General features: G+C 44.5%; 1 protein-coding gene and 1 long non-coding RNA gene across 10 annotated transcripts in view; one reads left to right on the forward strand and one right to left on the reverse strand.

Moving 5' to 3' along the window:
- Window positions 1-422, reverse strand: part of LOC147361137 (uncharacterized) — a 101543-nt gene extending 101121 nt beyond the window's left edge. The window contains exon 1 of the long non-coding RNA XR_015139827.1: window positions 308-422. This is a non-coding gene — a long non-coding RNA (uncharacterized LOC147361137). The remainder of the gene's footprint in view (window positions 1-307) is intronic.
- LOC147361140 (ankyrin repeat domain-containing protein 26-like) overlaps window positions 277-15137 on the forward strand; it is a 30119-nt gene continuing 15258 nt past the window's right edge. The window contains exons 1-6 of one of the 9 annotated variants that reach the window (XR_015139805.1): window positions 290-615; window positions 3147-3261; window positions 3426-3599; window positions 4525-4577; window positions 5105-5214; window positions 5794-7256. Coding sequence is in view for 5 of the 9 variants with exons in the window: in XM_086334765.1 (XP_086190891.1) it covers window positions 389-615; window positions 3147-3261; window positions 3426-3662 (579 nt within the window). In the remaining 4 variants the exon portion in view is untranslated. Of the gene's footprint in view, window positions 616-3146; window positions 3262-3310; window positions 4405-4524; window positions 4578-5104; window positions 7257-7640; window positions 7926-15137 lie in introns of those variants that run through there. The other 8 variants (XR_015139808.1, XM_086334766.1, XR_015139806.1 and 5 more) reach the window with 8 other exon arrangements.

Genomic DNA, 15137 nt, shown 5'->3' on the forward strand with positions numbered 1-15137 from the left:
TTGCTTTGGATACTATGGTTATTTTGACAGTTACACAGTTATAATGTCACTTTCATTTCTGTATTTATTTCAGTTTCCTCTCTTTCCTTCTTAATTTAGGTAAGGGTTTCTTGATATTGTTTGTTTCTTTCAGGAAATGAACTTACAGTTCTTGCATATGAGCACTGGGCAGTCTGGCACAAGAGGCCTCTGTGCGCACGGGCAATGTATTTAGAGGTGTCGCTTAGCAATGATCATTCTGGGATGAAAGATTCCAAACCGTTGAGCTTCCCAACTGGGAGGTTGTGGCGGGACAGCTCTGGCTTACCTGTAGTGCTCGTGTTGGGTTTAGGGGACTGTGAAGAGCCGAGGGAGAGGTGAGGTGTGTTCGGAGTCCGTAGGCTCTGCAATGAAGATTTTTGGCGTCAGGAGTAAGAACGGCAAGTCGCCCTTAGGCTCCTCCGTCAACCCGATGAGAGACAGCAGTCATGGAATCAACTTCCAGCCTGGGTACCGCATCCGAGACAAAGACCTCAGAAAGATCCACAAAGCTGCCATTGTGGGCAATGTAGCCAAAGTGCAGCATGTTCTGTGGTTTGGAAAAAATGGCCTGAACGACAGGGACAAGACAAACAGGTAAGCGTGGTGGAAGGGCCTGGCAGAGATCCCGCCTGTGAGTTTCCCCTCCAAGGCTCCTGGATACCTTCCTGGGATCCAGCACCCCCGCAGACTTCATAGGCAGCAAAAAGCCTTAGCTGGTTTTGGACCCACTTATAATTCCCCTTATAGAGCTTTACTGATAGTTTTGAAGTCATTTAACTGAATGTTGGTAATCACAGAAATGAAATGAAACATGAATAGCATCTGTTTTTCCTTTCTTCCTCCTCCTCTTTATTTGCATGGGTTAGCATGATGTACTCATGAGTAAAAGCTCTCAAGTTATATAGCCTTCAAGAAATCTTCTGAACCTCCTGGCTCTCACATTTTTTCTCATGTGATTTCTGAAAGCACTTCTTCATGGATCGCCTATCGTGGATCATGGCAGTGGACAGATTTCTGATGTTGTCAGCGTCTTACTTTTTAATATACACATTTTTTATAGCGTAAGGTTATATATTACAGAAAACTGCATAGTGAGCAAAATAATTCCCCTGCCAAGTCAAATTCTGGATTAAAAATTCTTCAGATACAATTCAAGATCCACTTTATATCAGTGTACACTTAGGTATATGTGTTCTTTGCTGAAGGACCTTAGAAGACAGCTTTGAAGTAGGAAGCTGGCTGTGTCCTTGAATAGGAAGACATGTTCTTAGGATGTATGGTCTCTTCTGTATTTAAACCAAATCAATATTTCATGGTTTTAAAGATTTTGGGTTACATATGCTGTCTTTAATTGTTGTGGTGAAATTAAAAGTTTTGTATAGTAGAGGAAGATTTGCCCTTCTAGATAACAAAATGTGCTATAAGTGCCCACCAAGTGTTCATTTACTGACAACTGAAAAGATGGATAAATGAATGGAACAGAATGCCCAAACACCCAAATGTATGTAAAACTGTAGAACTTGATAATGATGACCTTTTCTTTTAGAAATGATAAACTGTGTATAGATGGTGGAGAAATAACCTGGTAAAAGAGAAAAGTAACTCAATTTTTATCTCACCAAAAAGTTTCAGATAGAGTATGGATCAAACATTTCAAACATGCACAGTGAGAAAAGTACCAGAATAAAACTCAGATTCCTATTTATACATTTTTAATCTGCTGACAGAGACCTTCTGTTTTTTCTATTTCTGTTTCTTAACCTTAATTTTTTTTTTAATTGGAGAATAATTGCTTTACAATGTTGTGTTGTTTTCTGCTGTATAACATGATAAATCAATTGTAAGTATACATATATCCCCTTCTTGTGAGCCTCCCACCCCAAAGACCTTTCTAAGAATGATTTCAAAAGGAAGAATTCTGGAGTTTCATGGATTTCGGCACAAAGAAAAGAAAAGAAATCTGGATGTTGATTTAACATTTTAACAACACACACAATTTAAAACTCTGTAGACCAAGCTGTCTCTGGGCAAGTCGGCTGAGCAGACAGGCTTGTCTTTTTGGCACTAGTAGAAACACAGATAAAAATGATTTCTCACTTTCAATTTTTTTTAGAATTTTTTTTGAGGATTGGTATTTTCTGACAACTTTCAGCCTTTTCAGAAGTCAAGGGAATCTAGGGAGTTCCTTGGTCGTCCAGTGGTTAAGACTCACTGCTGTGGGCCCAGGGTTCGATACCTGGTGGGGGAACTAAAATCCTGCCAGCTACCAGGATGTATTGTACAACATGGGGAATATCGCAAATATCGTATAATAACTTTCAATGGAGTATGACCTATAGAAATTGTGAATCACTATGTTGTGTACTGTAATGTATAATAATATGTAATATGCATCATCTATACTTTAATTAAAAAGAAGCAGCCTTAGACAAAAAGACCTTATGGTAATTAGATCAACAGGAAAAATGAGAAATGAACAAACAAAAATGCTACAAATTACAGTTGTACAGACATTGTGAATTATAAATTTCATTCCAATGTCAGAGATGTTAAAATGTGAGAAAATGAATGTATTAGAATCATTGAAGTACAGTGTTGTCTCTAATCCTCAAAATGTATCTGCAAAGGAGGTGTGATATCCTTTGACTTCATTGAGATGTTGTCCTTGTAAAATAGTAGTAATAGTAATAAGTATGATTATATTACCTAACAGTTACTGAGCTGTTAACCTGTGCCAGGAACAGTTCTAAACTCTTTGCATGGATCTCATTTAAGCATCGCAGTGCTGTCCTGTGAGAGAACTACTTCTCTCTCTCCATTTTGTTGATGAGGAAATTGAGGCACAGAGAGGCTGAGCGGCAGCTGACAGAGTGAAAGTCAAATTCAAACCCAAGTTGAGCTGAATCTCAAGGTCATGGTCATTCTATTCAAGTAAATTGTTCTTTCATTACTGTGTTAAGCAGAGCTAATGCTAATATATAATGTTCTTTCTCCAGAAGGAAACGAGATATTTGTTTTAGAGCAATAGGAATCTCATGCTATTGAATATCTTCAATCACAGGAACAATTGTTTGTTTTGAAACAGTAACACTACAGTTTACTGAAAACTCCTCTTGCTTTCATAGGACTGCCCTCCACTTGGCCTGTGCCAATGGCCATTCAGCGGTGGTCACTCTGCTCCTGGAGAGAAAATGCCTGCTTAACCTCTGTGACGATGAAAACAGGACCGTGCTGATGAAGGTAGATGGGGCAGCGAACCGTGTCCACACGAGGTGGATGTGATCTAACTACTGAGACTCAAAGTGAATTCATCTCATTTAGATATAGCAAACCGGTGAAGCCTGTGGCCTGTTTACTTTGAATTCCTAGAATTTACACTCTGTTCCTTGGCACAACACTGACAGGCCGTAGAATGCCAAGAGGAGGAGTGTGCGACTCTTCTGCTGGAGCATGGTGCCGACCCAAATGTCATGGACGTCTGTGGGAACACCGCTCTCCACTATGCTGTCTTTTGCCAGAATCTATCACTCGCAGCAAAGCTGCTTTCCTGCGACGCCAATATAGAAGCCAGGAACAAGGTATATCTCAACTATATTTACAAAATATTTGTGAAGCATTTTTTTAAACTAGAAGTGTTTTAATTCTAACTATGTAAACAGGTAAACTGAAGTGTCCATCAAGCCCTGTTACCATGGAAACAACTCCAAAACCAACGCAGGGGGTGGGGGAAAATGTTGGAGCCCACAGAGAGGGCAAAGCTCTGTCTCCCAGCCAGCCGTCTACCCCAGAGGAAGATTTCCCATCAGGACGTGCCCGGGAGTGGGTGGTAGGCTCAGAGCCCACAAATGATGAAGGCCTGGGAGGAGTGAAGTGATGTGAGGAGTGGCTGCTTCCAGGGGCTCAGGGAATGGGTGCCCGTGGGGGTGGGTGGGAGGAGGAAGGAGACCCAGTGCCCATGAGGGGAGCCGGGTGAGTGCAAGTGGGCCTGGAGGCAGCAGGCCTGGAGCCCTGAGCCCTCCAGGACCCTGGTTCTGAGATCTGGCCAAGAGGGTCAGGTCATGTTTGACTCCCAGCAAGGGCGTTCACTTGTGTTGGTGACCGCTTGGTTCACGATGTACACCTCGGGGTCTCCCGCGCTCAGCCCCGGGTTGCTGCTCGGTGGGGTTGCAGCTGTGCGTGTGGAGCTGGTAATGGCGAAAACTTGCCTGAAATCACAACAGTTGTAGGTGATACAACTTAGGCCTTCTGACTCCTCAAGTCCAGAGTTCTCTCTATGGAAGGTAATATTCTCAGGATTTCCCTGGTGGCCCAGTGGTTAAGACTCCATGCTTGCTTCCACTACAGGGGATGCAGGTTTGATCTCTGGTCAGGGAACTAAAATCCCACACACTGTGTGGCCAAAAAAAAAAAAAAAAAAGATAATATTCTCCCTTCCAAATCCAATAGAAAGATTCAAAGCAGCTTCTAAAACCCTCAGGTTTAAATTCTCTGTCCCTTTTTCAGAAACCACTGTGGAACATCATAACCAAAGCTCCAACTTCCAGTACTTAGAAAGCGTAAGTGTAAGGAGAGCGGAAGTGTTAATCCTTCAGTCGTGTCTGACTCATTGCCACCCCAAGGACTGGAGCCCACCAGGCTCTTCTGTCCATGGAATTCTTCAAGCAAAAATACTGGAGTGTGTAGCCATGCCCTCTTCCAGGGGATCCTCCTGACCCAGGGATCGGACCTGTGTCTCCTGCATTACAGGCAGATTCTCGACTGTCTGAGCCACCAGGGATGCCCATCAGGAAAGTGTAAACATGACATCACTAGATACTATACACTCAAAATGGAAAAAGCTCTAAATATTTTTGAATTCATTGGAAGTTTGAGCTGTATGAGAAGCAAACGTGCTAGCTCCTCCAAGGACTTGCTCTCAATGTAGAGCCAAGTCCCTCTTTCCCTACAAACCCAAAGGCCTACTCTCAGAGGTCCCCAGTTAGGGTCTCTGATGCCTACAAATACCTGCTCCTCTCGTGGAACAGCAACCACTTACTACAGCAAGCAAGGATGGAGAGAGCTTTTTTCCCTATGTGTGTTTCAGGAATGGAGAAAGAAAGGAAAAACAAGAAAATGATCGTGATGTACGGACTAGACTGTATTTCTAAAGATTTGAAAGGCTTTTTCTACTGTCAGTTCATCCCACAACCAAATGTAAGTACCTATGATGCCCCAGATTCATAAAAAACATCTCGAGGGCTCCCTCTCTTGGCATCTCTGGGGTCACATGCTACTTGAGACACGGCAGATTTAAAAATGAATAATTTCACCTGTCCACAAGGTAGCTCTCAAAGCACACACAAGTTACTATACATAAGGCATGACAGGTGCTACACAAACGCACTTATGAAATGCTATGGGAGTAAAGACAAGTGACCAGTTAGGAATGATGAAAAAGGCTTTATGAAGAGATCAGCCTCACAAGGTGAGCAGGATCCAGGAACACAAAAGAAACGCATGGCAGTGGAGTGGTGGAAGTCGGGTTTCATCACACGGAGAGGCTCAGGAGGATGAAAAGGGAATCTGCAAACACAGAGTACAAAGGCCCTCAAGTATAATGCGTGGTCAGCTCGGAACCTGAGGGTAACCTGAGGGTATGGGGGAAGGTCGGGGCGTCTGGGGAAGGGTCCTGACAGGCAGGGTGGAGGAGGATCGCGGGGCGGGCCCAGGGGAGGGTCGCCAAGCGTTCCCGCCGGACCCGAGCCCATGGCCATGACCGCGCTCCGGGTTCAGCGGCGGCTGTGCTGGTTGGTGCTGGATGAGAGGAGCTGCACGCGGCTGGGCGCGCGGGCTGCGCAGGACCTGCCGGAGATACCCTCCTGCACACGCTACGTGCCACAGCCTCTGGGACATCTTGGCCTATCTGGGACCTGGACATCGAAGCCGTCCACCAGGACTACAAGCGGGCTCTCTCTGCACGAGGCTGCCTCCATGGGACACCCGGACTGCGTGCGGTACCTGCTGGCCCGGGGGCCGCCGTCGACTGCTTGGAAGGCCGACTGGTAAGTGGTGGGCCCTGCAGAGAGACCCCCACCCTTTCCTGCCGATTTCAGATTCCCACGCTTGGTCAGCCTCCACACCATAGCCTCTCAGGCTTCCCCTACAGAACCGTCATTGCTGTCCTTGTGGGGTTAACTGCTCCAGCCTTCTGTTTCAGACTGCCTCCCATGATAGAGCAGAGAGCTGTAAGGAACATGTTCAGATCCCCTGGAGAAGGAAATGGCAACCCACTTCAGTATTCTTGCCTGGAGAATTCCATGGACAGAGGAGCCTGGCAGGCTACAGTCCATGGGGTCTCAGATTTGGACACTACTGAGCGACTATCACTCATTCACTTACTGCCTGTAGCAAGGGTCCCAGGTGTCATGTTTTTCTGGAAACATCTCGCTAAATGATTATTGCACAGATGACATTGTTCTAATTTTCTGTTTTGAAATTCCTAGTTATAGCTTATCGGAAATTTGCAAAGACAGCTGGGAAGTCCCATGCACCTTTTCTCCATCTTGCCCCAAAGTGAATGTCTTACAACTAGAGTACAGTCACAAGAAGAAACTGACACTGCTATGACATTGCTACTATCAGGGCCCTTACTCCCATTTCACAGGTACATAGATCAGCACAGGTGTGTGGGGTCCTCTGTGTAGTTTTATCACATGACCTCCACAGTCACCATGCTCACCTGTAACCATTATGCAAAGCAATTGCATTCTGTTATTAATAGATGCACACAATCTTCAGTACTGACTGTCCACCTCCGTAGACATTTGAACACCTGAAGTTTCATACCATGATAAAGTTCCTGAATGAATCCACAAGGGATTCCTGATCTTACATAAACAAGAAGAACATCAGAAAGATACAGCTAAGTAAAGTGCATCTTGCCCTCTGGCATGGGGGAATACGCCTGCTTACGTTTTGAGGTTTGGGCTTTGGCTGTGACTGAGCCCAAGACATTTTCTTCTGCTGGTCCAAAGATAGTGGAGGCGTATTACCTTTTTAAAAACAGTTCTGTGGATAAAGAAACAGCCTCCCCAAACAACCATCAGAAGGGCAAGTCTCATTTGACTCTGTGCTCAGGAAGTGCAGTTACAGCAAGACATTTTGCCCGTTCTCACCTTACTGGCTTTCTCATGTCCCTTCTACCCTGGATTTGTTCCCTCTGTAAAGCACTTCTTCAAGATTCTAGCCTTCATGTATCTTGGTTTCTCCTTTTTGATTTTTCGTTCACTCTCATTACTACATTACCAAAACTAAAAAAAGCAAAACATTTTAAATACAGCAGTGTGTACATGACTGTCTCAAACTCACTAGCTATCCCAACAAGGACCTACTGTATAGCACAGGGAAGTCTGCTCAATGTTATGTGGCAGCCTGGATAGGAGAGGGGTTTGGGGGAGAATTGTTCAGTTGCTCATCCGTGTCCAACTCTGTGTGACACCATGGACTGCAGCATGCCAGGCTTCCCTATCCTTGACCATCTCCTGGAGCTTGCTTAAACTCATGTCCATTGAGTCAGTGATGCCATGCAACCATCTCATTTTCTGTCATCCCCTTCTCCTCCTGCTTTCATTCTTTCCCAGCATCAGGGTCTTTTCCAATGAGTCAGCTCTTCACATCAGGTAGCCAGAGTATTGGAGCTTCATCGTCAGTCCTTCCAATGAATATTAAGGGGTGATTTCCTTTAGGATTGACTGGTTTGATCTCCTGACTGTCCAAGAGATTCTCAAGAGTCTTCTCCAAGGGGGAGAATGGATACATGTATTATATCTATAGCTGAGTCTCTTTACTGTTCACCTGAAACTATCACAACACTGTTAATCAGCTATACCCTGATAAAAAATAAAAAATTAAACAAAAAAATGAAACAGTGTTGGTAGTTAATACCAAAGCAGTCCTGTTTAGTCAAAGGCATGGTTTTTGCAGTAGTCATGTATGGATGTGAGAGTTGGACCATAAAGAAGAGCTGAGAGCGGAAGAATTGATGCTTTTGAACTGAGGTGTTCAAAAGAGAAGACTCTTGCGAGTCCCTTGGACTGCAAGGAGATCAAACTAGTCAATCTTAAAGGAAATCAGTCCTGAATATTTAGGACTGAAAATCAGTCCTGAAAGGACTGATGCTGAAGCTGAAGCTCCAATACTTTGGCCACCTGATGTGAAGAACTGACTCATTAGAAAAGACCCTGATGCTGGGAAGGATTGAAGGGAGGAGGAGAAGGGGATTTCAGAATGAGATGGTTGGATGACATCACCAACTCGATGGACATGAGTTTGAGCAAGCTCCAGGAGTTAGTGATGGACAGGGAAGCCTGGCTTGCTGCAGTCCATAGGGTCACAGAGTCAGACACGACTGAATGACTAAACTGAACTGATTTTCCAGTAGTCATGTATGGATGTGAGAGTTGGACCATAAAGAAGGCTGAGCACCAGAGAACTGATGCTTTTGAGCCATGGTGCTGGTGAAGACTCTTGAGAGTCCCTTGGACTGCAAGGAGATCTAACCAGTCAATCCTAAAGGAAATCAATCCTGAATATTCACTGGAAGGACTGATGCTGAAACTGAACCTCCAATATTTTGGCCACCTAATGCAAAGAGCCAACTTAATAGAAAAGACCCTGATGCTGGGAAAGACTGAAGGCAGGAGGAGAAGGGGATGACAGAGGACTAGATGGTTGGATGGCATCATCAACTCAATGGACATGGGTTTGAGCAAGCTCTGGGAGATGGTGAAGGACAGGGAAGCCTGGTGTGCTGCAGTCCATGGGGTCACAAAGACTTGGAGAAGACTGACCCCCTGAACGACAACAACAACACATAAAACAGATAACCAACGAGGACCTATTGTATATCACAGAGAGCTCTACTCAGTTTTATATAATAACCTATATGGGAAAAGAATCTGAAAAGAATGGAGATATGTATGTATATAGAATGGATTCACTTTGCTGGACACCTGAAACTAACACAACACCGTGAGTCAAATATACTTCAGTGAAATTTTTAAAAAATTGTTTCCTGCTGGAACAAGGCTTTATATCTCTTTAGAACAAATCTCTCCAACTCCTAATAAGTATCTCAGATTCTAAGGGGTCATTCGTATGACTTCCTTCCATTAAATTTGCAGTTTCCTAAAGTACCTTTATTCAGTCCAATGGGTCATGAGCATTGAGGGGCCCAATGACAACCAGTAACAACGCACGAGAGAGAAGAAGCCACATTTTGTTGGTTTTCGAATTTCTAGCATCCAGCAGAGACTAGACTCTGGACTTGGTTGGTTTGGTGTGCAGCTTCTGAAGGACATGATACTCACTCAATAGCTGAGGTGGGGGAATATGATACACAGAGTATTTTAAGAAGATAGATTTTTCTAGACTTTTCAGACTAGGTGGGTAACGAATGAAAGCCTCCTAACTAGGAACATTCCCCCCACCTCTTGAATCTATTTAAAATAAAGGGGGACACACTAAAAAGAAAAACTAATGGACATGGAGCAGAACACTGTGAAGACCTCCCCATGGCACCTGCCTCTTGTTGGTAGAAAAGCTTTAGCCTCTGAGGCTTTGCCCAAGTCCCAAAGAGCAAACGTAATCAGAGAAGTGCGAAAATGCTGAAATAAATGAAAACGGTCCAAGACAAAATAACAATAGTTAAAACATCAAAGTCAGCTCCTCCTCAAGGGCTGTAGATAACATTCTGAGCCATATCCTGGAGTTCTGCAGAGACTGAAACCCCCACCAGGTGGAAGAAGTTAACCGCATGCTGACTATACCTATGTAGACCCCAGACCAGTTGAAACCTGGTGGTTGATGATACTGACTCCTAAAACCACCCGCTTAGCTCACCACCAACCAATCCAGAAGGATGTACACCAGCTATCAGGCATCTCACACCCTCACCCCCAACGGTGCCTTTAAGAACCCTTCCCTGAATTTGGGGGAGAATGAATGCATGTATATGTGTGGCTGAGTCACTCTGCTGTGCACCTGAAACTCACCACATTGTTCGTTGGCTATGCTCCAATAATATACGTTTTTTTTTAAAATTATTTTTGTCCTTAGGAAACCTAACCCACATATTTTTCTTATTTCTAGTTTACCAAGAAATGCATTCATTTTTTGCAAAGTCAGTTTAGATGTTTTTGTGAAGGTGTATTTTAGGTGTGATTAGTATTTAAAGCAGTAACTTTGAATAAAACTGATTTCCCCCCATAATGTCCATGGGCCTCATCCAATCAGCTGAAGACTGCAAGCCCAAATATTGAGGTTCCTCAAAGTGGAAGGATGTTTTCAAATTGTGCTAGAGAAGACTCTTGAGAGTCCTTTGGACTGCAAGGAGATCAAACCAGTCAATCCAAAAGGAAATCAACCCTGAATATTCATTGGAAGGACTGATACTGAAACTGAAGCTCCAATATTTGGGCCACCTGATGCAAAGAGCGATTGCTCGGAAAAGACCCTAATGCTGGGAAGGACTGAAGGCGGGAAGAGAAAGGGGCAGCACAGGACAAGATGCTTGGATGGCGTCACCGACTCAGTGGACATGAATTGGAGCTAACTCCAAAAGACAGTGGAGGACAGAGGAGCCCTGAAGACTGCAGTCCATGGGGTCGCAAAGAGTGGAACACAACTTGGTGACCGAAAAGTGGAAGGAGTTCAAGTCTGAAGCATAGAAACCCTGGCTGAGTTTCCAGACTATTGTTCTGGGGATTCAGGTTCAAGACTGCAACATCAACTCTTCCCTGAATCTCCAGTCTGCTGGCTCACTCTACAGATTTCAGGTCTCCTGACAGACGGATAGATAAATAGCGAATCCCCTACTGTCTTTATTCCCCCTCTGGAGAACCTTAAAAATTCTACTGTATTCTAGCAGTGTGGTTCTAGTTATGTTTCACTATATCCAGGCAGCAGGAATATAGTTATGTTTATTATAGTAAAATACATTGTGGTAGTCATCTTGTAAGTCAAATCATTATGCTCTACACCTTAAACTTATACACTGCTGCATGTTAATTACATCTCAATAAAACTGGAAGGGAAAAATTGCAATTTGGGAAACAGAGATTCAGGTTAAACTGAAAGAGTGTTCCAAAAAGGAGTCAGGGGTTTATGAAGACAAAAGGCCACAGGTTGTCAAAAATTGCCTGATGAGAACTGTGAACGACTCTGATACAAGCCAGGAAATATTTGTCCTTACGGAATCACAAGTTATTTAGGGGAGGGGTGGTCCAAGAAGTAGCTTGAGTTTTTGGCAGATATTCTGGAGGACTTCATTAGGACAACAAATGATTGGAAGGTCAGATTCCATCTAGGCTGAGACATGCCTGTGTCACACTCGTTAATGGCCTCCTGGCTCTGTTTCAGAGAGCTCTTTAGGGAGCATTATTGTCGTTGAGTGGCTAAGTCATGTTCAACTCTTTGTGACCCAATGGACTGCAGCACGCCAGGCTTTCCTATCCTTCACTATCTCATGGAGTTTGTTCAAATTAGGGAACGTTACCGACTCCATGGTTTTTCTTTCACAAAAGGCAGTATGAAATCTGTCCCTGACTTCTGCTGAAGTGAACAACTGTAACAGGGAAGACCCTTTTGTATTCTATTACAAGTTCAGCACTAAAGGGATGTTGCCTTTATGCTTATATGATACATAGTTGCTCATCGCTGGGAGCCTTGCCTCCCGCATAATAAGGATTAAGCTTAAACACCTGTGTTTACCTCCCAGGAAACAACCTGACCAAGCCCGCCTGTCAATGACTGCAGGAAGGGAATTAACACATTCCCTTCAGAGGCTGATGGGAACCAGGAAAGGTTTGACTTTACTCTTTCTCCTTTTAGTGTAAACCAAGCCTGAATTCTAACTCAGGCAAGATGGTTCTTACGGGACATGAGTCCACCATTAAGTTGATCTACCAGCTTTCCAAACAAAGTTGCTATTCCTTGCCCCAATAATTCATCTCTTGATTTATCGGCCCATCCTGTAGGAAGCAACAGGACTTGGTAACAGGATGGTGCTACTTATGTCTAAGGCCTTCAAGTGAGCGTTAGCTCACTGGCTGGTGCTGCTGTATACGTAACAGTTTACCAGAGATCTCTTCCTTGCAGACGAGGCAAAGTCTCTGCCAGTTGTAAATGAGCATAGCTCCCTGTACTCAGGTGTGTCCTGTGGGGGAGGACAAAAACTATCCTTCTAGGTTCATCTGGCTGGTTAAGAAGCGACTTAACATGAGACAGATTAACAGGAGAAAAGCAAACAAAAGGTTAACAACATGTATACTTCTGTATACATGGGTGAGAACCAGAAAATGTGAGTAACTCACCAGAATGGTTGAAACCCTCACCTTAAATGCCATCTTCAGCTAGAGACAGAGGAGGATGCTGTGGGTACTGGTTTGGGACTAGAATGTGGAGGAAGGTGATTCACATGGAGATGGAAAAGCAAGTGTTTGGAACTCTCTGTAAATATTTGCAGTTCCCCTGACCACACCTGGCCCACATTTTTTCTCAGTATCTCTCATAGTAGCTGTCTTCCTGGGCCAGCCCCTTTATCTAAACTATTCAACATTTAAGGAGGCGGTCAAAAGAAAGGCTTTGAGTCTTTTGTTTCTTAAAAATATTCTGCCTAAAATCATTCTCTTGCCAAAGAGACACATTTTGGGGTGACAAATTTTGCTTCCCTACAATGCCCTGGATCAGGTAGAAAAGGTTAATACAGAAACACAAGGAGGAAGCCACCTTGCTTCCCAAAATAGTCCCTAAAATTTGGGGGGACTTAGATTCCTGAATCTAAGACTTGGGGGACTGCGGCTGAGACCAATTTCTTTTGCTCAGTAAGGGTCTTGCTGATTAAATGTTGCCCAAGACAAGCCAAAAGGATTTGGTGCCCATCAACTTCAAGTTTCCTTGGACTGGTTACAGTGGCTGAATTGCGGCCTAAAACTCTTCTAGGAACAAGGAGGGAAATTGTGGGGAAATAAACTTCCCTGGGATTTCTCAGTGGTTTTGTAAAAAGCCCAGATCTTCTGAGACTCTTCAGCGCAGACATCTGCAACCGTTCATCTAATAGCTCCGATCTGAAAGAATTCATAGTCTCATCTCCCCAAGGAGCAGGAGAGACCTACAGCCCAGAGTAGGTCCCCCCAAGGTGCTCCATCTCCCTAAGAATCTATATTTCAAGAAGGGATGAGGCCCAGAACCTTGGAGACTCCAGGTCAGGCTCCTGGAGAGATTTTGTTATCAGCAAAGCCCATAAACAGTTACCAGGTTAAACAAACAAACAAACAATATTAGGGATAAAAATACTAACCTCCGAAGGCGCCAAGATGGCGGAGGAGTAGGACGGGGAAAACACTTTCTCCCCACAAATTCATCAAAAGAGCATTTAAACGTCGAGTAAATTCCACAAAACAACTTCTGAATGCCGGCAGAGGACATCAGGCACCCAGAAAAGCAACCCAACTCCTCGAAAGGAGGTAGGAAAAAATATTAAAGACAATAAAAGAGACAAAAGAGGGATGGACGGAATTCCGTCCCGGGAAGGGAGTCTTAAAAAGAGAGAAGTTTCCAAACACCAGGAAACCTTCTCACTGCCGAATCCTTGCCGAGCTTTGGAAGCACAGAGGACAACATAACAGGGAGAAAAAATAAATAAACAATTAAAACTCGCAGATTGCGAGCCCTACGGTAACTCCTCCAGCGGAGAAGCAGCGCAGACGCCTGCATCCGCCATTAGCAAGCGGGGGCTGGGCAGGGAGGCGCGGCGCGGGCTGCTGCATCGCTGAGAGTAAGAATCTGGCCTGAATACCCTGAGCACTATCTGAGTGAAATAATTTGGGCTAGCAAACCAGACTGTGGGATATCTACCATGCGAAAAGCCAGCCCTAACCTAAGACACCGCCAGCCCGCGCACGGAACAAAGGACTAAACAGAGGTAGCCGGCTGCAAACCTTCCCCCTCCGGTGACAGGCAGCCAGAGCCGGAAGGGGGCAATCGCAGCCCCAGAGAGACATTATCTATAAAACTGGCTTCTTTGCTAACTAAAACTTATTGGGGGTCTGGACGGTCAACATCTGCCTGAGAAGGTGCGCCGGTTTTACACCCAGATAACCAAGTGGCGGGGAGGCGATAAGTCGCAGCATTGGCGCTCGCCAAACACCTCATCACCTGAGCTGCTCGGACCTGGGAAGAGCACAAAACGCAGCCCCAACTGAGTCTGCGCCTCTGAGGACTGCCTGAGTGCCTGAACCTGAGCGGCTTGGACCTGGGACGCGTATGCAACCCAGGGCCAGCCTCGGATTGTTCCCGGCGGAACAACCTAGAGCCTGAGCAGTGTGGGCAGGGAAGCTACACGCGCCGTGAGCGGGGGCAGACCCAGTGTGGCTGAGGCACTGCGAGCGCACGCCAGTGTCATTTGTTTGCAGCATCCCTCCCTCCCTCCCCATAGCGCGACTGAACAAAGAGAAGAAATACAGCTCCACCTACCAGAACACCGACACAAGCTTCCCTAACCAGGAAACCTTGACAAGCCACCTCTACATACCCACACACAGTGAGGAAACGCCACAATAAAGAGAACTCCACAAACTGCCAGAATACAGAAAGGACTCCCAAATTCAGCAATTTAAACAAGATGAAGAGACAGAGGAATACCCAGCAGATAAAGGAACAGGATAAATGCCCACCAAACCAAACAAAAGAGGAAGAGATAGGGAATCTACCTGATAAAGAATTCCAAATAATGATAGTGAAATTGATCCAAAATCTTGAAATTAAAATGGAATCACAGATAAATAGCCTGGAGACAAGGATTGAGAAGATGCAAGAAAGGTTTAACAAGGACCTAGAAGAAAAAAAAAAAGAGTCAATATATAATGAATAATGCAATAAATGAAATTAAAAACACTCTGGAGCCAACAAATAGTAGAATAACAGAGGCAGAAGATAGGATTAGTGAATTAGAAGATAGAATGGTAGAAATAAATGAATCAGAGAGGATAAAAGAAAAACGAATTAAAAGAAATGAGGACAATCTCAGAGACCTCCAGGACAATATTAAACGCTACAACATTCGAATCATAGGGGTTCCA

The sequence above is a fragment of the Bos grunniens genome, chromosome 13 (assembly GCF_055505025.1).
Source record: "Bos grunniens cultivar Pamir isolate PY7600 chromosome 13, Bosgru_T2T1.0, whole genome shotgun sequence".
Classification (NCBI taxonomy): domain Eukaryota; kingdom Metazoa; phylum Chordata; class Mammalia; order Artiodactyla; family Bovidae; genus Bos; species Bos grunniens.